The 24383-nt window shown below is 50.1% G+C and overlaps 2 protein-coding genes across 2 annotated transcripts in view; one reads left to right on the top strand and one right to left on the bottom strand.

Annotated features, from left to right (window-relative positions):
- Positions 1–8370, bottom strand: part of NDC80 (NDC80 kinetochore complex component) — a 33906-nt gene extending 25536 nt beyond the window's left edge. The window contains exons 1-3 of the mRNA XM_056554449.1: positions 8299–8370; positions 5608–5701; positions 3219–3305 (exon numbers count right to left, since the gene is read on the bottom strand). Coding sequence (XP_056410424.1) covers positions 3219–3305; positions 5608–5696 — 176 coding nt within the window. The 5' untranslated portion in view covers positions 5697–5701; positions 8299–8370. The remainder of the gene's footprint in view (positions 1–3218; positions 3306–5607; positions 5702–8298) is intronic.
- A 22-nt stretch (positions 8371–8392) lies between these two features.
- Positions 8393–17140, top strand: TAF13 (TATA-box binding protein associated factor 13). Its single transcript, XM_056554450.1, has 4 exons — positions 8393–8471; positions 9975–10053; positions 10210–10307; positions 16880–17140. The coding sequence occupies exons 1-4, from the start codon at positions 8445–8447 to the stop codon at positions 17048–17050; spliced, it is 375 nt and encodes a 124-aa protein (XP_056410425.1). The 5' UTR covers positions 8393–8444; the 3' UTR covers positions 17051–17140.
- The last annotated feature ends 7243 nt before the right edge of the window (positions 17141–24383 follow it).

Here is a 24383-nt window from a genome sequence, read left to right as displayed (position 1 = left end):
TGACATCACTGAGAATACAGCCTATCCATCACTAGAGATCAGCGGTGACATCACTGAGAATACAGCCTATCCATCACTAGAGATCAGCGGTGACATCACTGAGAATACAGCCAATCCATTCACTAGAGATCAGCGGTGACATCACTAAGAATACAGCCTATCCATCACTAGAGATCAGCAGTGACATCACTGAGAATACAGCCTATCCATCACTAGAGATCAGCGGTGACATCACTGAGAATACAGCCAATCCATTCACTAGAGATCAGCGGTGACATCACTGAGAATACAGCCTATCCATCACTAGAGATCAGCGGAGACATCACTGAGAATACAGTCTATCCATCACTAGAGATCAGCGGTGACATCACTGAGAATACAGCCTATCCATCACTAGAGATCAGCGGTGACATCACTGAGAATACAGCCTATCCATCACTAGAGATCAGCGGTGACATCACTGAGAATACAGCCTATCCATCACTAGAGATCAGCGGTGACATCACTGAGAATACAGCCTATCCATCACTAGAGATCAGCGGTGACATCACTGAGAATACAGCCTATCCATCACTAGAGATCAGCGGTGACATCACTGAGAATACAGCCTATCCATCACTAGAGATCAGCGGTGACATCACTGAGAATACAGCCTATCCATCACTAGAGATCAGCGGTGACATCACTGAGAATACAGCCAATCCATTCACTAGAGATCAGCGGTTACATCACTGAGAATACAGCCTATCCATCACTAGAGATCAGCGGTTACATCACTGAGAATACATCCTATCCATCACTAGAGATCAGCGGTGACATTACTGAGAATACAGCCTATCCATCACTAGAGATCAGCGGTGACATCACTGAGAATACAGCCTATCCATCACTAGAGATCAGCGGTGACATCACTGAGAATACAGCCTATCCATCACTAGAGATCAGCGGTGACATCACTGAGAATACAACCTATCCATCACTAGAGATCAGCGGTGACATCACTGAGAATACAGCCTATCCATCACTAGAGATCAGCGGTGAGATCACTGAGAATACATCCTATCCATCACTAGAGATCAGCGGTGACATCACTGAGAATACAGCCTATCCATTCACTAGAGATCAGCGGTGACATCACTGAGAATACAGCCTATCCATTCACTAGAGATCAGCGGTGACATCACTGAGAATACAGCCTATCCATTCACTAGAGATCAGCGGTGACATCACTGAGAATACAGCCTATCCATCACTAGAGATCAGCGGTGACATCACTGAGAATACAGCCTATCCATTCACTAGAGATCAGCGGTGACATCACTGAGAATACAGCCTATCCATCACTAGAGATCAGCGGTGACATCACTGAGAATACAGCCTATCCATCACTAGTGATCAGCGGTGAAATCACTGAGAATACAGCCTATCCATCACTAGAGATCAGCGGTGACATCACTGAGAATACAGCCTATCCATCACTAGAGATCATCGGTGACATCACTGAGAATACAGCCTATCCATCACTAGAGATCAGCGGTGACATCACTGAGAATACAGCCTATCCATCACTAGAGATCAGCGGTGCCATCACTGAGAATACAGCCTATCCATTCACTAGAGATCAGCGGTGACATCACTGAGAGTACAGCCTATCCATCACTAGAGATCAGCGGTGACATCACTGAGAATACAGCCTATCCATCACTAGAGATCATCGGTGACATCACTGAGAATACAGCCTATCCATCACTAGAGATCAGCGGTGACATCACTGAGAATACAGCCTATCCATCACTAGAGATCAGCGGTGCCATCACTGAGAATACAGCCTATCCATTCACTAGAGATCAGCGGTGACATCACTGAGAGTACAGCCTATCCATCACTAGAGATCAGCGGTGACATCACTGAGAATACAGCCTATCCATCACTAGAGATCAGCGGTGACATCACTGAGAATACAGCCTATCCATCACTAGAGATCAGCGGTGACATCACTGAGAATACAGCCTATCCATACACTGGAGATCAGCGGTGACATCACTGAGAATACATCCTATCCATCACTAGAGATCAGCGGTGACATCACTGAGAATACAGTCTATCCATCACTAGAGATCAGCGGTGACATCACTGAGAATACAGCCTATCCATCACTAGAGATCAGCGGTGACATCACTGAGAATACAGCCTATCCATCACTAGAGATCAGCGGTGACATCACTGAGAATACAGCCTATCCATCACTAGAGATCAGCGGTGACATCACTGAGAATACAGCCTATCCATCACTAGAGATCAGCGGTGACATCACTGAGAATACAGCCTATCCATCACTAGAGATCAGCGGTGACATCACTGAGAATACAGCCTATCCATCACTAGAGATCAACGGTGACATCACTGAGAATACATCCTATCCATCACTAGAGATCAGCAGTGACATCACTGAGAATACAGCCTATCCATCACTAGAGATCAGCAGTGACATCACTGAGAATACAGCCTATCCATCACTAGAGATCAGCGGTGACATCACTGAGAATACAGCCTATCCATCACTAGAGATCAGCGGTGACATCACTGAGAATACAGCCTATCCATCACTAGAGATCAGCGGTGACATCACTGAGAATACAGCCTATCCATACACTGGAGATCAGCGGTGACATCACTGAGAATACATCCTATCCATCACTAGAGATCAGCGGTGACATCACTGAGAATACAGTCTATCCATCACTAGAGATCAGCGGTGACATCACTGAGAATACAGCCTATCCATCACTAGAGATCAGCGGTGACATCACTGAGAATACAGCCTATCCATCACTAGAGATCAGCGGTGACATCACTGAGAATACAGCCTATCCATCACTAGAGATCAGCGGTGACATCACTGAGAATACAGCCTATCCATCACTAGAGATCAGCGGTGACATCACTGAGAATACAGCCTATCCATCACTAGAGATCAGCGGTGACATCACTGAGAATACAGCCTATCCATCACTAGAGATCAACGGTGACATCACTGAGAATACATCCTATCCATCACTAGAGATCAGCAGTGACATCACTGAGAATACAGCCTATCCATCACTAGAGATCAGCAGTGACATCACTGAGAATACAGCCTATCCATCACTAGAGATCAGCGGTGACATCACTGAGAATACAGCCTATCCATCACTAGAGATCAGCGGTGCCCTTCTTACCGTCTCCCGTAGAAGCTGGTCTTCCTCTCGGAGGTCCCGGAGTGCGGTTTGCTTATACTTAGTTTTCCGAGTCCTGGACGCTCCTTCCTGCAGGTAACAGGAAATAGATTAAATATTTCAATATGTATAACAATGGTCCATAGCAGTTGAGGTGTGTGCAAAGAGGTTCTGCAGCAGTTGAGGTGTGTGCGATGAGGTTCTGCAGCAGTTGAGGTGTGTGCGATGAGGTTCTGCAGCAGTTGAGGTGTGTGCGATGAGGTTCTGCAGCAGTTGACCTGTGTATGATGAGGTTCTGCAGCAGTTGACCTGTGTATGATGATGAGGTTCTGCAGCAGTTAACCTGTGTATGATGAGGTTCTGCAGCAGTTAACCTGTGTATGATGAGGTTCTGCAGCAGTTAACCTGTGTATGATGAGGTTCTGCAGCAGTTGGTGTGAGATGAGGTTCTGCAGCAGTTGGTGTGTGAGATGAAGTTCTGCAGCAGCTGAGGTGTGTGCGATGAGGTTCTGCAGCAGCTGAGGTGTGTGCGATGAGGTTCTGCAGCAGCTGAGGTGTGTGTGATGAGGTTCTGCAGCAGTTGAGGTGTGTGTGATGAGGTTCTGCAGCAGTTGAGGTGTGAGATGAAGTTCTGCAGCAGCTGAGGTGTGTGCGATGAGGTTCTGCAGCAGCTGAGGTGTGTGCGATGAGGTTCTGCAGCAGCTGAGGTGTGTGCAATGAGGTTCTGCAGCAGTTGAGGTGTGAGCGATGAGGTTCTGCAGCAGTTGAGGTGTGAGCGATGAGGTTCTGCAGCAGTTGAGGTGTGAGATGAGGTTCTGCAGCAGTTGAGGTGTGAGATGAGGTTCTGCAGCAGTTGAGGTGTGAGATGAGGTTCTGCAGCAGTTGAGGTGTGAGATGAGGTTCTGCAGCAGTTGAGGTGTGTGATGAGGTTCTGCAGCAGTTGAGGTGTGTGTGATAAGGTTCTGCAGCAGTTGAGGTGTGTGTGATGAGGTTCTGCAGCAGTTGAGGTGTGTGTGATAAGGTTCTGCAGCAGTTGAGGTGTGTGTGATAAGGTTCTGCAGCAGTTGAGGTGTGAGATAAGGTTCTGCAGCAGTTGAGGTGTGAGATGAGGTTCTGCAGCAGTTGATGTGTGTGTGATGAGGTTCTGCAGCAGTTGATGTGTGTGTGATGAGGTTCTGCAGCAGTTGATGTGTGTGTGATGAGGTTCTGCAGCAGTTGATGTGTGTGTGATGAGGTTCTGCAGCAGTTGAGGTGTGTATGATGAGGTTCTGCAGCAGTTGAGGTGTGTATGATGAGGTTCTGCAGCAGTTGAGGTGTGAGATTAGGTTCTGCAGCAGTTGAGGTGTGAGATTAGGTTCTGCAGCAGTTGATGTGTGCGTGATGAGGTTCTGCAGCAGTTGAGGTGTGCGTGATGAGGTTCTGCAGCAGTTGAGGTGTGCGTGATGAGGTTCTGCAGCAGTTGAGGTGTGCGTGATGAGGTTCTGCAGCAGTTGAGGTGTGCGTGATGAGGTTCTGCAGCAGTTGAGGTGTGCGTGATGAGGTTCTGCAGCAGTTGAGGTGTGCGTGATGAGGTTCTGCAGCAGTTGAGGTGTGAGATGAGGTTCTGCAGCAGTTGAGGTGTGAGATTAGGTTCTGCAGCAGTTGATGTGTGTGTGATGAGGTTCTGCAGCAGTTGATGTGTGTGTGATGAGGTTCTGCAGCAGTTGAGGTGTGTGTGATGAAGTTCTGCAGCAGTTGAGGTGTGTGTGATGAGGTTCTGCAGCAGTTGAGGTGTGTGTGATGAGGTTCTGCAGCAGTTGAGGTGTGTGTGATGAGGTTCTGCAGCAGTTGAGGTGTGTGTGATGAGGTTCTGCAGCAGTTGAGGTGTGTGTGATGAGGTTCTGCAGCAGTTGAGGTGTGTGTGATGAGGTTCTGCAGCAGTTGAGGTGTGTGTGATGAGGTTCTGCAGCAGTTGAGGTGTGTGTGATGAGGTTCTGCAGCAGTTGAGGTGTGTGTGATGAGGTTCTGCAGCAGTTGAGGTGTGTGTGATGAGGTTCTGCAGCAGTTGAGGTGTGTGTGATGAGGTTCTGCAGCAGTTGAGGTGTGTGTGATGAGGTTCTGCAGCAGTTGAGGTGTGTGTGATGAGGTTCTGCAGCAGTTGAGGTGTGTGTGATGAGGTTCTGCAGCAGTTGAGGTGTGTGTGATGAGGTTCTGCAGCAGTTGAGGTGTGTGTGATGAGGTTCTGCAGCAGTTGAGGTGTGTGTGATGAGGTTCTGCAGCAGTTGAGGTGTGTGTGATGAGGTTCTCCAGCAGTTGAGGTGTGTGTGATGAGGTTCTGCAGCAGTTGAGGTGTGTGTGATGAGGTTCTGCAGCAGTTGAGGTGTGTGTGATGAGGTTCTGCAGCAGCACTTACGTCTGTGGGGTGTTTAGCCCCATCCGGTTGGTGTCTTGCACCCGCAGAGGTTGCAGGGACTGCCTGTTGGTGGTTGAGCTTCTCCTCATTGTTCCTGCCAGAAAAGAAACCAATAGGTATTGAGGTGTCTCTAGATCGTCAGCTCTCGGGGCCCCCCCGTACAGTGTCAGCTCCCGGGGCCCCCCCGTACACAGTGTCAGCTCCCGGGGCCCCCCCGTACACAGTGTCAGCTCCCGGGGCCCCCCGTACACAGTGTCAGCTCCCGGGGCCCCCCCGTACACAGTGTCAGCTCCCGGGGCCCCCCCGTACACAGTGTCAGCTCCCGGGGCCCCCCCGTACACAGTGTCAGCTCCCGGGGCCCCCCCGTACACAGTGTCAGCTCCCGGGGCCCCCCCCGTACACAGTGTCAGCTCCCGGGGCCCCCCCCGTACACAGTGTCAGCTCCCGGGGCCCCCCCCGTACACAGTGTCAGCTCCCGGGGCCCCCCCCGTACACAGTGTCAGCTCCCGGGGCCCCCCCCCCGTACACAGTGTCAGCTCCCGGGGCCCCCCCCCCGTACACAGTGTCAGCTCCCGGGGCCCCCCCGTACACAGTGTCAGCTCCCGGGGCCCCCCCGTACACAGTGTCAGCTCCCGGGGCCCCCCCCGTACACAGTGTCAGCTCCCGGGGCCCCCCCCGTACACAGTGTCAGCTCCCGGGGCCCCCCCCGTACACAGTGTCAGCTCCCGGGGCCCCCCCCGTACACAGTGTCAGCTCCCGGGGCCCCCCCCGTACACAGTGTCAGCTCCCGGGGCCCCCCCCGTACACAGTGTCAGCTCCCGGGGCCCCCCCGTACACAGTGTCAGCTCCCGGGGCCCCCCCGTACACAGTGTCAGCTCCCGGGGCCCCCCCGTACACAGTGTCAGCTCCCGGGGCCCCCCCGTACACAGTGTCAGCTCCCGGGGCCCCCCCCGTACACAGTGTCAGCTCCCGGGGCCCCCCCGTACACAGTGTCAGCTCCCGGGGCCCCCCCCGTACACAGTGTCAGCTCCCGGGGCCCCCCCGTACACAGTGTCAGCTCCCGGGGCCCCCCCCGTACACAGTGTCAGCTCCCGGGGCCCCCCCGTACACAGTGTCAGCTCCCGGGGCCCCCCCCGTACACAGTGTCAGCTCCCGGGGCCCCCCCGTACACAGTGTCAGCTCCCGGGGCCCCCCCCGTACACAGTGTCAGCTCCCGGGGCCCCCCCGTACACAGTGTCAGCTCCCGGGGCCCCCCCGTACACAGTGTCAGCTCCCGGGGCCCCCCCCGTACACAGTGTCAGCTCCCGGGGCCCCCCCGTACACAGTGTCAGCTCCCGGGGCCCCCCCGTACACAGTGTCAGCTCCCGGGGCCCCCCCGTACACAGTGTCAGCTCCCGGGGCCCCCCCGTACACAGTGTCAGCTCCCGGGGCCCCCCCGTACACAGTGTCAGCTCCCGGGGCCCCCCCGTACACAGTGTCAGCTCCCGGGGCCCCCCCGTACACAGTGTCAGCTCCCGGGGCCCCCCGTACACAGTGTCAGCTCCCGGGGCCCCCCGTACACAGTGTCAGCTCCCGGGGCCCCCCGTACACAGTGTCAGCTCCCGGGGCCCCCCGTACACAGTGTCAGCTCCCGGGGCCCCCCGTACACAGTGTCAGCTCCCCGGGGCCCCCCCGTACACAGTGTCAGCTCCCGGGGCCCCCCGTACACAGTGTCAGCTCCCGGGGCCCCCCCGTACACAGTGTCAGCTCCCGGGGCCCCCCGTACACAGTGTCAGCTCCCGGGGCCCCCCGTACACAGTGTCAGCTCCCGGGGCCCCCCGTACACAGTGTCAGCTCCCGGGGCCCCCCGTACACAGTGTCAGCTCCCGGGGCCCCCCGTACACAGTGTCAGCTCCCGGGGCCCCCCGTACACAGTGTCAGCTCCCGGGGCCCCCCGTACACAGTGTCAGCTCCCGGGGCCCCCCATACACAGTGTCAGCTCCTGGGGGCCCTGTAGTCTCCCCTCATCCTTGTAGTGTCAGCTCCTGGGGCCCCCTGTAGTGTCAGCTCCCGGGGCCCCCTGTACACAGTGTCAGCTCCTGGGGGCCCTGTAGTCTCCCCTCATCCTTGTAGTGTCAGCTCCTGGGGCCCCCCTGTAGTGTCAGCCCCTGGGGCCCCCCTGTAGTGTCAGCTCCTGGGGGCCCCCCTGTAGTGTCAGCTCCTGGGGGCCCCCCTGTGGTGTCAGCTCCTGGGGGCCCCCCTGTGGTGTCAGCTCCTGGGGGCCCCCCTGTAGTGTCAGCCCCTGGGGCCCCCCTGTAGTGTCAGCCCCTGGGGCCCCCCTGTAGTGTCAGCCCCTGGGGCCCCCCTGTAGTGTCAGCTCCCGGGGCCCCCCTGTAGTGTCAGCTCCCGGGGCCCCCCTGTAGTGTCAGCACCCGGGGCCCCCCTGTAGTGTCAGCACCCGGGGCCCCCCTGTAGTGTCAGCTCCTGGGGCCCCCCTGTAGTGTCAGCTCCTGGGGGCCCCCTGTAGTGTCAGCTCCTGGGGCCCCCTGTAGTGTCAGCTCCTGGGGCCCCCCTGTAGTGTCAGCTCCTGGGGCCCCCCTGTAGTGTCAGCTCCTGGGGCCCCCCTGTAGTGTCAGCTCCTGGGGCCCCCTGTAGTGTCAGCTCCTGGGGCCCCCTGTAGTGTCAGCTCCTGGGGGCCCCTTCTCTCCTCACCGGCTCCGCTTCTCTCCTCGTAGCAGTTAGTTTTGAAACCAGCGCGCCGCCCGGTCACGTGACGTGTGACGTATAAAGGAGCCGCCTTTAGAGCCGCCGGAAGTCGCTGTAGCCCAGAGCGGAAGTTGTCGCTTAGAGACGAAAACATGGCGGATGAAGACGAGGATCAGACCGTGAGTGCTGAGGAGATGGTTATACTGAGTATAGGGGGAAGGGTTCTTCTCGGCTTTTAACCCTTTGAGGACCCAGACGGTTTTCATGTTGATATTTTATTTTTGCCCCTTTCCCGTAACTCGTATTTCCCTCATTTGTATATGAAGTTTGTTATTGTAGTTTCTTTGTAATAACACCTTTTTTGTCTTCATATAAAACATAGGGCAAAACAAAAAATATATATATATATAACTTGTGGCAGGAAATTTACAAAGTAAACCCGCAGTTTTGCAGCTTATATAGAGATGCACGGAGGGCGCGTTCACCGGTGATTGACAACGCTCCGTACAGTAGATTGTGGGGGCTCCAACTTTTTGGATAGGGGATACATTTTCCAAATTGGGACTGCTCCTTTAGTTATTTATACTGTTTAGTGCTATGCTTTGCTGTAGCACTGATCATTAATGTCTACGACCCAATTATGTAGCCTACAAGAAGGTAGACCATACAAATGGGGAGCGGCACAGGGCAGGTAAGTAGACCTTAGGCTGCCGGTTTCACTCATTAAACCCTGGCAATTGCGCTACAGGTGCCAAGGCTTTAGGTGCCGTGATCCGTATTAACCAAGACATTTATAGGGTTAATGGCAGACGTCAGTATGATCACTTCTGTCCACCATTAGTAGCTGGTCCATGTGCTCTATGATAGATCGTCCAAGCCGCAGGGCGTAAATATACATCCTGATGCATGAAGTACCAGACAGCCAGGGCATACGTTTATGTCCTCTAGGGGTTAAAGGGGTACTCCGGCCCTAAGACATCTTATCCCCTATCCAAAGGATAAGGGATAAGATGTCTGACCTTGGGGGTCCCACTGCTGGGGACCCCCGCAATCTTGAATTCAGCACCCGCCTCTTTGAGCTGCACTCCGCGCTGCCAGTTCAGAAACTGCTGTGTGACGATCACAGGGCCGGAGTATTTCGACGTCACGACTCCACCCACGTGTGAGGTCACGCCCCGCCTCCGCTATGCAAGTCTAATGGGAGGGGGCGTGAGGGCCACGGGGCCGGAGTATCGAGACGTCACGACTCCGTCCCCGTGTGATGTCACGCCCCACCTCCGCTATGCAAGTCTATGGTAGGAGGCGTGACGTCACACAGGGACGGGGGCGTGACATCACACGGGGACGGAGTCGTGACGTCGCGATACTCCGGCCCTGTGATCGTCACCCAGCAGTTTCTGAACTGGCAGCGCGGAGTGCAGCTCAAAGAGGCGGGTGCTGAATTCAAGATTGCAGGGGTCCCCAGCAGTGGGACCCCCACGGTCAGACATCTTATCCCTTATCCTTAGGATAGGGGATAAGATGTTTTAGGGCCGGAGTACCCCTTTAAATGGAATAATAATAATAATAATTGCATCCTCATCTGGTGTAAAATGGAGGCGTTGTGTTAACCCTTGTGCCGCCTGCTGATCTGTTGACGTTGTTTTAACCACAATTCTAATACATTTTTGTCTTTTTTCCAGTTTGAGGAGGAGAATGATGACCTCGGAGCCGGAGCGGAAGGGGGCTCGGGGCGCAGGAAGCGGCTCTTCTCTAAGGAACGTAAGTCTATAGAATCGATATCTGCTGAACCTGATTCTGTGTGTCGCTTTATGGCAGTGCTGTGCAGGCATGCTGGGAGTTGTAGTTTTGGAGGCCAGTGTGGGTATATACAGTTTATTAGGGCTGCAGCTTACGTCTCTTCTTCTCCCCCTGCAGTGCGCTGTATGATGTACGGCTTTGGGGATGATCAGAACCCATATACAGAGTCTGTGGACATCCTGGAGGACCTGGTGATCGAGTTCATTACAGAGATGGTGAGTACAGGCTTTAGAACAGGGCTCCACAAACTGTGGACCTCCAGGTGCTGTGATTTACCAGGCATGCTGGGAGTTGTAGTTTTGTAACAGCTGGAGGTCCACAGTTTGCAGAGCACTGCTCAATAGTCAAGCTGCTATATGGTCACCCCATACACAGCAGTTATCTGGGTAAGCTGGGAGTTGTAGTTCCGCAATGCTTGGAGAGCATACTGATGGAGGTTCACATTGAGATTTACTAAAGCGGCCATATGTGTTCTGTCGCTATGGGCTGAGTTATTTCAGCTAGTTCTCCCCCTGACACTCTGCCATAAGGAATAGCTGTGACCAGGGCTGTTGTGTGTGTGTGTGTGTGTTCCAAGCAATATGCCTCCATGCTGGGATTTGTAGTTTTGTTACAGATGGAGACACACTGTTCGAAAAACTCTGCCTTATGGTTTCTCTTTACACCTGAGTGCTCGGTTTAGCTGAGTGTTTGAATGTAGAGAGAGAGGAAGAAGCCGCTGCCAGACACCAGGGAGTCGACATCAATTATGTCCAGTCTTGCTCTGCCCTGACAATATTTGGGAGTCAGGACGCCCCCATACACTGGTGGTTGGCGGGTGCTGCTGAAATAAGTTCAGCTAATGCTTATTCAGTGTATGTCTGCACCAGAATTGAAAAAATCCAGACTAACTCCCCATTTTGCTAAGAACCCAAAAAGGAGCGTGGCTGTCAGGGAAAAGGGGCGTGTTCCCGAGATTTTCACAAAAAAACATATTTACTAAAGTTTTCACAGAAAATATGGTGGATTTCACCTGAGGAAAACCTGACAGATCAGAACAGGTGTTAAAATAAAACTTAATTTTTTATTTTTTTTTGGCCTGTGAGACTTTGGAACTCTCTTCCGGAGGAGGTATTCACAAAAAGGCGCAGTTCATAAAACCTGTCCATATCTTGCGTATTGCCAAAATCAGTGGATTGCAACTCAAAATTAGCAGAAATGTGTAAACCCAAAAGGTGCAAAAAAAAAAGACATTTGTGCCACAATATCACCAAATATAGACAGGAGGGGGAATGGTAAACACAAGGATAAATGCCGGCCTATGTCTCCTGTAGAGGGCGCTGTTGGTGAGCACTATGTATCCTGTAGAGGGCGCTGTTCTCTAGGTGAGCACTATGTATTCTGTAGAGGGCGCTGTGGGTGAGCACTATGTATCCTGTAGAGGGCGCTGTTGGTGAGCACTATGTATCCTGTAGGGGGCGCTGTTCTCTAGGTGAGCACTATGTATCCTGTAGGGGGCGCTGTTCTCTAGGTGAGCACTATGTATCCTGTAGGGGGCGCTGTTCTCTAGGTGAGCACTATGTATCCTGTAGAGGGCGCTGTTCTCTAGGTGAGCACTATGTATCCTGTAGGGGGCGCTGTTCTCTAGGTGAGCACTATGTCTCCTGTAGAGGGCGCTGTTGGTGAGCACTATGTATCCTGTAGAGGGCGCTGTTGGTGAGCACTATGTATCCTGTAGAGGGCGCTGTTCTCTAGGTGAGCACTATGTATCCTGTAGGGGGCGCTGTTCTCTAGGTGAGCACTATGTCTCCTGTAGGGGGCGCTGTTCTCTAGGTGAGCACTATGTATCCTGTAGAGGGCGCTGTTCTCTAGGTGAGCACTATGTATCCTGTAGGGGGCACTGTTCTCTAGGTGAGCACTATGTATCCTGTAGGGGGCGCTGTTCTCTAGGTGAGCACTATGTATCCTGTAGGGGGCGCTGTTCTCTAGGTGAGCACTATGTATCCTGTAGGGGGCGCTGTTCTCTAGGTGAGCACTATGTATCCTGTAGGGGGCGCTGTTCTCTAGGTGAGCACTATGTATCCTGTAGAGGGCGCTGTTCTCTAGGTGAGCACTATGTATCCTGTAGGGGGCGCTGTTCTCTAGGTGAGCACTATGTCTCCTGTAGAGGGTGCTGTTCTCTAGGTGAGCACTATGTCTCCAGTAGAGGGCGCTGTTCTCTAGGTGAGCACTATGTCTCCAGTAGAGGGCGCTGTTCTCTAGGTGAGCACTATGTATCCTGTAGAGGGCGCTGTTCTCTAGGTGAGCACTATGTCTCCTGTAGAGGGCGCTGTTCTCTAGGTGAGCACTATGTCTCCTGTAGAGGGCGCTGTTCTCTAGGTGAGCACTATGTCTCCTGTAGAGGGCGCTGTTCTCTAGGTGAGCACTATGTATCCTGTAGAGGGCGCTGTTCTCTAGGTGAGCACTATGTATCCTGTAGAGGGCGCTGTTCTCTAGGTGAGCACTATGTATCCTGTAGAGGGCGCTGTTCTCTAGGTGAGCACTATGTAGCCTGTAGAGGGCGCTGTTCTCTAGGTGAGCACTATGTAGCCTGTAGAGGGCGCTGTTCTCTAGGTGAGCACTATGTAGCCTGTAGAGGGCGCTGTTCTCTAGGTGAGCACTATGTAGCCTGTAGAGGGCGCTGTTCTCTAGGTGAGCACTATGTAGCCTGTAGAGGGCGCTGTTCTCTAGGTGAGCACTATGTAGCCTGTAGAGGGCGCTGTTCTCTAGGTGAGCACTATGTATCCTGTAGAGGGCGCTGTTGGTGAGCACTATGTATCCTGTAGAGGGCGCTGTTGGTGAGCACTATGTATCCTGTAGAGGGCGCTGTTCTCTAGGTGAGCACTATATCTCCTGTAGAGGGCGCTGTTCTCTAGGTGAGCTCTATGTATCCTGTAGAGGGCGCTGTTCTCTAGGTGAGCACTATGTATCCTGTAGAGGGCGCTGTTCTCTAGGTGAGCACTATGTATCCTGTAGAGGGCGCTGTTGGTGAGCACTATGTATCCTGTAGAGGGCGCTGTTCTCTAGGTGAGCACTATGTATCCTGTAGAGGGCGCTGTTCTCTAGGTGAGCACTATGTATCCTGTAGAGGGCGCTGTTCTCTAGGTGAGCACTATGTATCCTGTAGGGGGCGCTGTTCTCTAGGTGAGCACTATGTATCCTGTAGGGGGCGCTGTTCTCTAGGTGAGCACTATGTATCCTGTAGAGGGCGCTGTTCTCTAGGTGAGCACTATGTATCCTGTAGGGGGCGCTGTTCTCTAGGTGAGCACTATGTATCCTGTAGGGGGCACTGTTCTCTAGGTGAGCACTATGTATCCTGTAGAGGGCGCTGTTCTCTAGGTGAGCACTATGTGTCCTGTAGGGGGCGCTGTTCTCTAGGTGAGCACTATGTATCCTGTAGAGGGCGCTGTTGGTGAGCACTATGTATCCTGTAGAGGGCGCTGTTGGTGAGCACTATGTATCCTGTAGAGGGCGCTGTTCTCTAGGTGAGCACTATGTATCCTGTAGAGGGCGCTGTTCTCTAGGTGAGCACTATGTCTCCTGTACAGGGCGCTGTTCTCTAGGTGAGCACTATGTATCCTGTAGAGGGCGCTGTTCTCTAGGTGAGCACTATGTATCCTGTAGAGGGCGCTGTTCTCTAGGTGAGCACTATGTAGCCTGTAGGGGGCGCTGTTCTCTAGGTGAGCACTATGTATCCTGTAGGGGGCGCTGTTCTCTAGGTGAGCACTATGTATCCTGTAGAGGGCGCTGTTCTCTAGGTGAGCACTATGTATCCTGTAGGGGGCGCTGTTCTCTAGGTGAGCACTATGTATCCTGTAGAGGGCGCTGTTCTCTAGGTGAGCACTATGTATCCTGTAGAGGGCGCTGTTCTCTAGGTGAGCACTATGTATCCTGTAGAGGGCGCTGTTCTCTAGGTGAGCACTATGTCTCCTGTAGAGGGCGCTGTGGGTGAGCACTATGTATCCTGTAGAGGGCGCTGTTCTCTAGGTGAGCACTATGTATCCTGTAGAGGGTGCTGTTCTCTAGGTGAGCACTATGTATCCTGTAGAGGGCGCTGTTCTCTAGGTGAGCTCTATGTATCCTGTAGAGGGCGCTGTTCTCTAGGTGAGCACTATGTATCCTGTAGAGGGCGCTGTTCTCTAGGTGAGCACTATGTATCCTGTAGAGGGCGCTGTTGGTGAGCACTATGTATCCTGTAGAGGGCGCTGTTCTCTAGGTGAGCACTATGTATCCTGTAGAGGGCGCTGTTCTCTAGGTGAGCACTATGTATCCTGTAGGGGGCGCTGTTCTCTAGGTGAGCACTATGTCTCCTGTAGGGGGCGCTGTTCTCTAGGTGAGCACTATGTATCCTGTAGAGGGCGCTGTTCTCTAGGTGAGCACTATGTATCCTGTAGAGGGCGCTGTTGGTGAGCACTATGTATCCTGTAGAGGGCGCTGTTCTCTAGGTGAGCACTATGTATCCTGTAGAGGGCGCTGTTGGTGAGCACTATGTATCCTGTAGAGGGCGCTGTTGGTGAGCTCTATGTATCCTGTAGAGGGCGCTGTTGGTGAGCACTATGTATCCTGTAGAGGGCGCTGTTCTCTAGGTGAGCACTATGTCTCCTGTAGAGGGCGCTGTTGGTGAGCTCTATGTATCCTGTAGAGGGCGCTGTTGGTGAGCACTATGTATCCTGTAGAGGGCGCTGTTGGTGAGCACTATGTATCCTGTAGAGGGCGCTGTGGGTGAGCTCTATGTATTCTGTAGAGGGCGCTGTGGGTGAGCTCTATGTATTCTGTAGAGGGCGCTGTTGGTGAGCACTATGTATTCTGTAGAGGGCGCTGTGGGTGAGCTCTATGTATCCTGTAGAGGGCGCTGTTCTCTAGGTGAGCACTATGTATCCTGTAGAGGGCGCTGTTGGTGAGCACTATGTATCCTGTAGAGGGCGCTGTTGGTGAGCACTATGTATCCTGTAGAGGGCGCTGTTGGTGAGCACTATGTATCCTGTAGAGGGCGCTGTGGGTGAGCTCTATGTATTCTGTAGAGGGCGCTGTGGGTGAGCTCTATGTATTCTGTAGAGGGCGCTGTTGGTGAGCACTATGTATTCTGTAGAGGGCGCTGTGGGTGAGCTCTATGTATCCTGTAGAGGGCGCTGTTCTCTAGGTGAGCACTATGTATCCTGTAGAGGGCGCTGTTGGTGAGCACTATGTATCCTGTAGAGGGCGCTGTGGGTGAGCTCTATGTATCCTGTAGAGGGCGCTGTTGGTGAGCACTATGTATCCTGTAGAGGGCGCTGTTGGTGAGCACTATGTATCCTGTAGAGGGCGCTGTTCTCTAGGTGAGCACTATGTATCCTGTAGGGGGCGCTGTTCTCTAGGTGAGCACTATGTATCCTGTAGAGGGTGCTGTTCTCTATGTGAGCACTATGTATCCTGTAGAGGGCGCTGTTCTCTATGTGAGCACTATGTATCCTGTAGAGGGCGCTGTTGGTGAGCACTATGTATCCTGTAGAGGGCGCTGTTCTCTAGGTGAGCACTATGTATCCTGTAGAGGGTGCTGTTCTCTATGTGAGCACTATGTATCCTGTAGGGGGCGCTGTTCTCTAGGTGAGCACTATGTATCCTGTAGGGGGCGCTGTTCTCTAGGTGAGCACTATGTATCCTGTAGAGGGCGCTGTTCTCTAGGTGAGCACTATGTATCCTGTAGAGGGCGCTGTTCTCTAGGTGAGCACTATGTATCCTGTAGAGGGCGCTGTGGGTGAGCACTATGTATCCTGTAGGGGGCGCTGTTCTCTAGGTGAGCACTATGTATCCTGTAGAGGGCGCTGTTGGTGAGCACTATGTATCCTGTAGAGGGCGCTGTTGGTGAGCACTATGTATCCTGTAGAGGGCGCTGTGGGTGAGCTCTATGTATTCTGTAGAGGGCGCTGTTGGTGAGCTCTATGTATCCTGTAGAGGGCGCTGTGGGTGAGCTCTATGTATTCTGTAGAGGGCGCTGTTCTCTAGGTGAGCACTATGTATCCTGTAGAGGGCGCTGTTCTCTAGGTGAGCTCTATGTATCCTGTAGAGGGCGCTGTTGGTGAGCACTATGTATCCTGTAGAGGGCGCTGTTGGTGAGCACTATGTATCCTGTAGAGGGCGCTGTGGGTGAGCTCTATGTATTCTGTAGAGGGCGCTGTGGGTGAGCTCTATGTATTCTGTAGAGGGCGCTGTTGGTGAGCACTATGTATTCTGTAGAGGGCGCTGTGGGTGAGCACTATGTATCCTGTAGAGGGCGCTGTTGGTGAGCACTATGTATCCTGTAGAGGGCGCTGTGGGTGAGCTCTATGTATCCTGTAGGGGGCGCTGTTCTCTAGGTGAGCACTATGTATCCTGTAGAGGGCGCTGTGGGTGAGCACTATGTATCCTGTAGAGGGCGCTGTTGGTGAGCACTATGTATCCTGTAGAGGGCGCTGTTGGTGAGCACTATGTATCCTGTAGAGGGCGCTGTTCTCTAGGTGAGCACTATGTATCCTGTAGAGGGCGCTGTTGGTGAGCACTATGTATCCTGTAGAGGGCGCTGTTGGTGAGCACTATGTATCCTGTAGAGGGCGCTGTTGGTGAGCACTACTCATGTACATCTATCTGAATCACAATATGTGGAATCCCTGAATATTCTCTTACATGGAGCCATCATCCCCATCCAACGTGAGGCTATAACCCCCCCCCCCCCAGCTGTATGTTCTTGAGGATGCTGGGGGTTGTAGTTCACCATCTGCCCCATCACATCACTGTGCCCTTCTTCTTCTTCCAGACCCATAAAGCCATGTCTATCGGGCGCCAGGGCCGGGTCCAGGTGGAGGACATCGTGTTCCTGATACGGAAGGACCCGCGCAAGTTCGCAAGAGTGAAGGACCTGCTGACCATGAACGAGGAGCTGAAGAGAGCCAGGAAGGCCTTCGATGAGGCCAACTATGGCTCCTAGAGGCCCAGACCGGCGGGCGCTGACTGGGGAGCAATTGCCATGGCAACAGTCACAATTTTTTTAAAAAATTTTTTTTTTATTTAAATGCTCTTTAAAATTGAGAAATAAATCTTTTTTTATAATATTCTTGTGAGTTTTCGTGTTTTTTTTTTTTTTTTTTTTTTTTTTATCGTTCTGTAACCTGCGGACATTTATCATGTAGCGGGGGTGTTACATGCGCTCCTGGACCCCACCTATATGGATCCTTACATGGGGCTGCTGGTCGGATCCTTGGTTGGTGTTGGGCTGCCGGTCCGGTCCCTGTCGGCTACCACAATTTTTATTTAATATACTAGTAAACTGTTGTGTAATGTTCCATTTTAAAGGGGTTCTCCGGTGGAAAACAACTTTATTTTATTTTTATAGGTCTTTATAAGTCAACTGGTGCCAGAAAGTTAAACAGATTTGTAATTTTCTTCTATTAAAAAAATCTTTACCCTTCTGGTACTTATTAGCAGCTGTAACGCTACAGAGGAAATTCTTTTCTTTTTTATATATATATATAATTTATTATACAATTTCTATCTATGTCTCTCTATACACGACTGCAGAGACTGAGGAGTAATGGGGGGGGGGGCGCTAGAGAGTGGGTTTTATATTTGGAAGGATATTTTTGGTCACGCCTCTTAGTACTAAGGGGCAGATGTGGTATTTTGTCTTATAGAAAGATTGTGTTGCCCATGGCAACCAATCACAGCTTTGCTTCCATTTTTACTAGAAGAATGAGACTTGAAAGCTGAGCTGTGATTGGTTGCTTCTGTCATTATTTTCCAACCAGGGTGCCTCCAGCTGTTGCAAAACTACAACTCCCAGCATGCCCGGACAGCCGTTGGCTGTCCGGGCAAGCTGGGAGTTGTAGTTTTGCAACAGCTGGAGGCTCCCTGGTTGAAAGAATACTGACCTGAACTATAAAAAAAATAAATTATGAAAAGTAAAGTGGCTGTTGTCCCCTGAGGAAATCACATATAGGGAGAGAAACACGTTGGGTCTTGGTCCAAAGGAGCCAATCCCTATAAGACATATGTTTTTTATAGTTTTCTGAAGGTTGTAGTTTTGCAACAGCTGGAGGCACCCTGGTTGGGGAAATACTGGCTTATGTACTATTTTCCCGGTGTTCTGCTTACATTGCAGATTTTTGTGCAGCACTCTCCAACTTTTTATACGAGAGTTTCCAAATGTTTGATACATTTCTCAATTTCGTTTTTTTTTTTTTTTTCTGCATGTATCATTGGCACAACGTTATGGTTATACACAGAAAATAATTTGTATATAGAGATATAAAAAAGTGTGTGATATATATATTACATTATTTTATTATATTATACATTATATATTACATTATTTTATTATATTATACATTATATATTACATTATTTTATTATATTATATATTACATTATTTTATTATATTATATATTACATTATTTTATTATATTATACATTATATATTACATTATTTTATTATATTATACATTATGTATTACATTATTTTATGATATTATACATTATGTATTACATTTATATTTTTCTAATATAAATTTTCCAATGCAGTTTAATGACATCAGGATAAGGCCTTGTTCACACCAGCAGCAGAGGCTCAGAACTGGTATAGTATATTCTAGTTAAAGGGGAACTTCATGTTTAACTTCATGGTGCTATGAAGTTAAGCAGATTTGTAAATTATTTCTTTTAAATCTTAATCCTTCCAGTACTTATTAGCTGCTGAATACTACAGAAGAATTTTTTTTTTTTTTTGGGAACACAGTGCTCTCTGCTGACATCATGAGCACAGTGCTCTCTGCTGACATCTCTGTCCATTTTAAAAACTGCCCAGAGTAAAAGGAAATCCCCATAGCAAACCTATGCTGTTCCGAAAATGGACAGAGGTGTCAGCAGAGAGCACTGTGATCGTGATGTCAGCAGAGAGCTCTGTGTTTCAAAAAGAAAATAATTTCCGCTGTAGTATTCAGCAGCTAATAAGTACAGGAAGGATTAAGATTTCTTAATGGAAGTAATTTACAAATCTGTTAAACTTTCTGGCACCAGTTGATTTAACCCGATAACGACCACGGACGAGTATAGACGTCCAGGTTGGCGGGCGTTCCCGCACCTGGACGTCTATACTCGTCCATTCTTCTCGTGGGTGCTGCCCAGTGCACCCACGAGATCGCGGCAGGGACTCGGCTGTATCACACAGCCGGGACCCTGCTGCACTGCCAGGACCGAAGTAAACTTCGGTCCTGGCAGTTTTAACCCTTACAGCCGCGGTCGGAAGTGACCGCAGGCTGTAAGTGTTATGACAGAGGGAGCTCCCTCTGTCACTCCTGCAGCACCCCGCATCGCGATCGCGGGGTGCTGCGTGTAATACGCGGCTGGCCGGGGCCTGCCGCACTGCCGGGAGTGAAGTTCACTTCACTCCCGGCAGTTTAACCCTTACAGCCGCGGTCAGAAGTGACCGCGCGCTGTAAGGAGTTCTGACAGAGGGAGGGGGCTCCCTCTGTCTCTCCTGCAGCACCCCGCAGCGCGATCGCGGGGTGCTGCTGCATACCTGGGCAGCCGGGGGTCCTACAAAGACCCCCAGGTCTGCCCTGGGTATTGCCTGAAAGGACGTGGGCACGTCCTAATATGCTGCCTGCTAGTGAAAACTGGCAGGCAGCATATAACGGCAATGCTTTGGAATACTAAGTATTCCAAAGCATTAAAAAGTGTAAAAATAAATAAATAAAATAAAAGTGTAAAAAATGAAAATAAAAAAAATATATATATTAAAAATACATTTATTAAATGAATCTAATTTAAAAAAATGCATAATGTGTAGGATCGCATTGGCGGACATCCCCAGCATGTAATATGCTACGGATGTCCACTATGTGATCCTACACATTATGCAGCAGTCACGGTAATGAGCTCCCTGCTGCGGCTGGGTAGCTTTGTGCGTCCACTCATAGCGGCGGATTTCCCGCCAGCAGTCATGAGCGGACACACTGAGCTACCCAGCCGCAGCAGTGATGGATATATTCGCCATGAGCGGGTGCTTATTCCCACAACATGGCGGATATATCCATCAGGAGCCTTAACTGTCACAGACAGACGCGTTATACTGCCAGCCGACCAAGGACCAATCAGAGTGGTCCCTGGTGCAGCCAATAACTTGTAGGGGTGCGGTATATAAATGGGGTCACTTGTGGGGGTGGGGGTACTGTTCTGCCCTGAAAGCCAAATGGCGCTCCTCTCCTTCTGAGTCCTACCACGCGGCCAAGGAACCATATATGGCCAAAGCGGGGGTATTTCCGAACATGGGACAAGCAGCTAAATAAAATATAGGGGGCATTTCTTTCAATATCAGAAGTGATGTACAAAAAATATGCCCCCCAAATGATGCATTTGTGAAAAATTGCAAATTTCGAATTTTTAACACTGACTTTGTAATAATTCCTGCCAAAAAACTATGGTGTTAAAATACTCACTGTACCCCCTAGCGAATACCTTGAGGGGTCTAGTTTTTAAAATGAGGTCATTTGGGGGGTGTTCCTATGTTCTACTACCTTTTATTTTCTGCAAACCTTGCATAGCACACAAAAAAAGATGTACTTTTCAAATTTTCAAAATTTCTAGTTAAATTGTTAGGCTTCTAACGAATTTAAAATGTTAATTAAAAACAAAAAAAATGACGTCAAAATAAAGTAGACATCTGAAAGTATAAGTTTCATAAACTATTTGGTCAGTAAGTATAAATATATGCAACCTATTAGTGTTAAAATAGCAAAAAATCGTAATTTTTTTGTAAAAATTTCATGATTTTTTTGCATTATAAAAAAAAAAAAGCTACAAATGATATCGGCTACTTTTACTATGTACATGAAGGACGACGTGTGACAAAAAAACAATGTCAGAATTATCGTGATTGGCAAAACGTTACCAGAGTTATTCTCTAATAAAGACAGACATCCCCGATTTGAAAAAACAGGCCTGGTCTTTCAGGGGCGTACAGGTTTATTTGTATTGGTCCTTAAGGGGTTAAACAAAAATAAATAAATTCACCGGAGTACCCCTTTTAATCCTTCCAGTACTTATTAGCTACTGAATACTACAGAGGAAATTCTTTTCTTTTTGGAACACAGAGCTCTCTTCTGACATCACGAGCACAGTGCTCTCTGCTGACATCACGAGCACAGTGCTCTCTGCTGACATCTCTGTCCATTTTAAGAACTGTCCAGAGTAGAAGAAAATCCCCATAGAAAACCTCTCCTGCTCTGGACAGTACCTAAAGTGGACAGAGATGTCAGCAGAGAGCACTGTGCTCGTGATGTCAGCAGAGAGTTCGGTGTTCCAATAATACATTTCCTCTGTAGTATTCAGCAGCTAATAAGTACTGGAAGGATTAAGATTTTTTTTTTTTTTTTTTAGAAGTAACTTAAAAATCTGTAACTTTCTGGCACCAGTTGATGTAAAAAATAAAATAAAAAATTCCACCGGAGTACCTCTTTAAGCCGCCTTTTATTTTTTTGTGTTGTGATGGTTTTCCCTGCGCTGTCGCTTTTTATGTCTTATTGTGGTGTGATCACTGGTGATTTTTAGATCCTAAAGGGGTTATTTATTTTTGGTGTGTGTAGTTGTGCCCAATTTATCAGACTCACACTATATGGTAAGTGAAACACAAGTCCACACACCTTACCGAACTCCACGTACAAATGTCATAAGCCTCTGTAAAAAGACGCGCTTCATAAATCCGTGATCTCTTATTCTCTGGCGTATTGGCGCAGTCATGAGGGTGGAAAACCCACCAGTGCTAAAAACCCAATTCCATACTGACTTTAAGGTAATGTCTGACGGCGACATTCTTTTGTAGAAAGCCTTGAGTCATATGATCAGAAGCGCAACTTGTCATGAGAAAAAACGTATCGTAACATAATTTCGCTGCTCAGCATTTGGAACAAAATATTCTGAACACATCATAGCCCCACCCCCTCATAACATCATGCCCTGCCCCCTCAATGCAAGTCTGTGAGGGGGCGTGACGGCCCTCGCCCCCTTCCTTAGACTTGCATTAAGGGTGTGACATCATGAGGGGGTGGGGCTATGATGTCACAAGCTGCCGGCTCTAAGTGTTCAGAACATTTTGTTCCAAATGCTGAGCAGCGGAGCACCCCCAGTTCCTAAAATGGTCAGCAGAGAGCACTGTGGTTGTGACATCAGAGAAATCCAAAAAGAAAAGAATTTCCTCTGTAGTATACAGCCCCTAATAAGTACTGGAAGGATTAAGATTTTTAATAGAAGTAATTTACAAATCTGTTTAACTTTCTGGCACCAGTTGAGTATGAGAGTACCCCTTTACCCCTTTAATGACCTAGGACGTACAATTCTGTCCTGTACGTGACTGCAAGCATTGTCCCGGCTGCTATCAGGAGCCCGGGACCTGCCGGTAATGGCCGACATCAGCGATCGTGCTGATGTGTAGTGTTGAGCGGCATAGGCCATATTCGAATTCGCGAATATTCGCGAATATATGGACGAATATTCGTCATATATTCGCGAATATTCGCATATTCGTTATATCCTCGTTTTATTTTCGCGTATGCGAAAATACACACATGCGAAAATTAGTTAATATGTAAATTCGCAAATGCGAAAATTAGCATATGCTAATTTTCGCATATGCTAATTTTCGCATATGCGATTTTTTGCATATGCGAATTTTCGCATATGCGAATTTTCGCACGCCAGTCTCACACAGTAGTATTACAGCCTTCTTTACACCACACAAGCTGGAAGCAGAGAGGGGTGATCACTGTGATGTGTACTGTGAAAAAAAAAAACAAAAAAAAAAAAAAAAAAAACGAATATTCGTAATTACGAATATATAGCGCTATATTCGCGAAATTCGCGAATTCGCGAATATGCTATATTCGCGAATAATATTCGAATTGCGAATATTCGTGAGCAACACTACTGATGTGTGCCATTAACCCCTCAGATGCTGTGATCAATACAGTGTGGTCACTAAAATAGATGATCGAATCGCCCTCAGTGCTGCTGCGGGGATCCGATCATCCAGCATGGCGGCCGGAGGTCCCCTCACCTGCCTCTGTCCGTCTCCTGGGGTCTTCTGTTCTGGTCTGAGATCAAGTAGACCAGAAGATGACCGATAATACTGATCAGTGCTATGTCCTATGCATAACACTGAACAGGATTAGCAATCAACTGATTACTATAAATAGTCCCCTATGGGGGCGCGTTCACACATACAGGATCCTGCGCAGATTTGTGGCGCAGGATTTGTAACTGCCGATTAGAAGCGGTGCTCAGTCATTTATTGTTTACATTGAAATCTGCAGCAGAAAATCCTGCGCATCAAATCTGCGTGTGTGTGAACGTACCCTTAAAGTGTCACATCCTCCTCCTCCTGTCACATTCTCCTCCTCCTCCTGTCTCCTCCTCCTCCTGTCACATCCTCCTCCTCCTGTCACATCCTCCTCCTCCTCCTGTCACATCCTCCTCCTCCTCCTCCTGTCACATCCTCCTCCTCCTCCTCCTGTCACATCCTCCTCCTCCTCCTCCTGTCACATTCTCCTCCTCCTCCTGTCACATTCTCCTCCTCCTCCTGTCACATTCTCCTCCTCCTCCTGTCACCTCCTCCTCCTGTCTCCTCCTCCTCCTGTCACATCCTCCTCCTCCTGTCACATCCTCCTCCTCCTCCTGTCACATCCTCCTCCTCCTGTCACATTCTCCTCCTCCTCCTGTCACATTCTCCTCCTCCTCCTGTCACATTCTCCTCCTCCTCCTGTCACATCCTCCTCCTCCTCCTGTCACATCCTCCTCCTCCTCCTGTCACATCCTCCTCCTCCTCCTGTCACATCCTCCTCCTCCTCCTGTCACATCCTCCTCCTCCTCCTGTCACATCCTCCTCCTGTCACATTCTCCTCCTCCTTCGGTCACATTCTCCTCCTCCTTCTGTCACATTCTCCTCCTCCTTCTGTCACATTCTCCTCCTCCTCCTGTCACATTCTCCTCCTCCTCCTGTCACATTCTCCTCCTCCTTCTGTCACATTCTCCTCCTCCTTCTGTCACATTCTCCTCCTCCTCCTGTCACATTCTCCTCCTCCTCCTGTCACATTCTCCTCCTCCTCCTGTCTCCTCCTCCTGTCACATCCTCCTCCTCCTCCTGTCACATCCTCCTCCTCCTCCTGTCACATCCTCCTCCTCCTCCTGTCACATCCTCCTCCTCCTCCTGTCACATCCTCCTCCTCCTCCTGTCACATCCTCCTCCTCCTCCTGTCACATTCTCCTCCTGTCAC

Source organism: Hyla sarda, unplaced genomic scaffold (genome assembly GCF_029499605.1).
Source record: "Hyla sarda isolate aHylSar1 unplaced genomic scaffold, aHylSar1.hap1 scaffold_73, whole genome shotgun sequence".
In the NCBI taxonomy this organism is placed as follows: Eukaryota; Metazoa; Chordata; class Amphibia; order Anura; family Hylidae; genus Hyla; species Hyla sarda.
The sequence above is the reverse complement of the archived record's forward strand: the minus strand, read 5'-3'. Positions and strand labels throughout refer to the sequence as shown.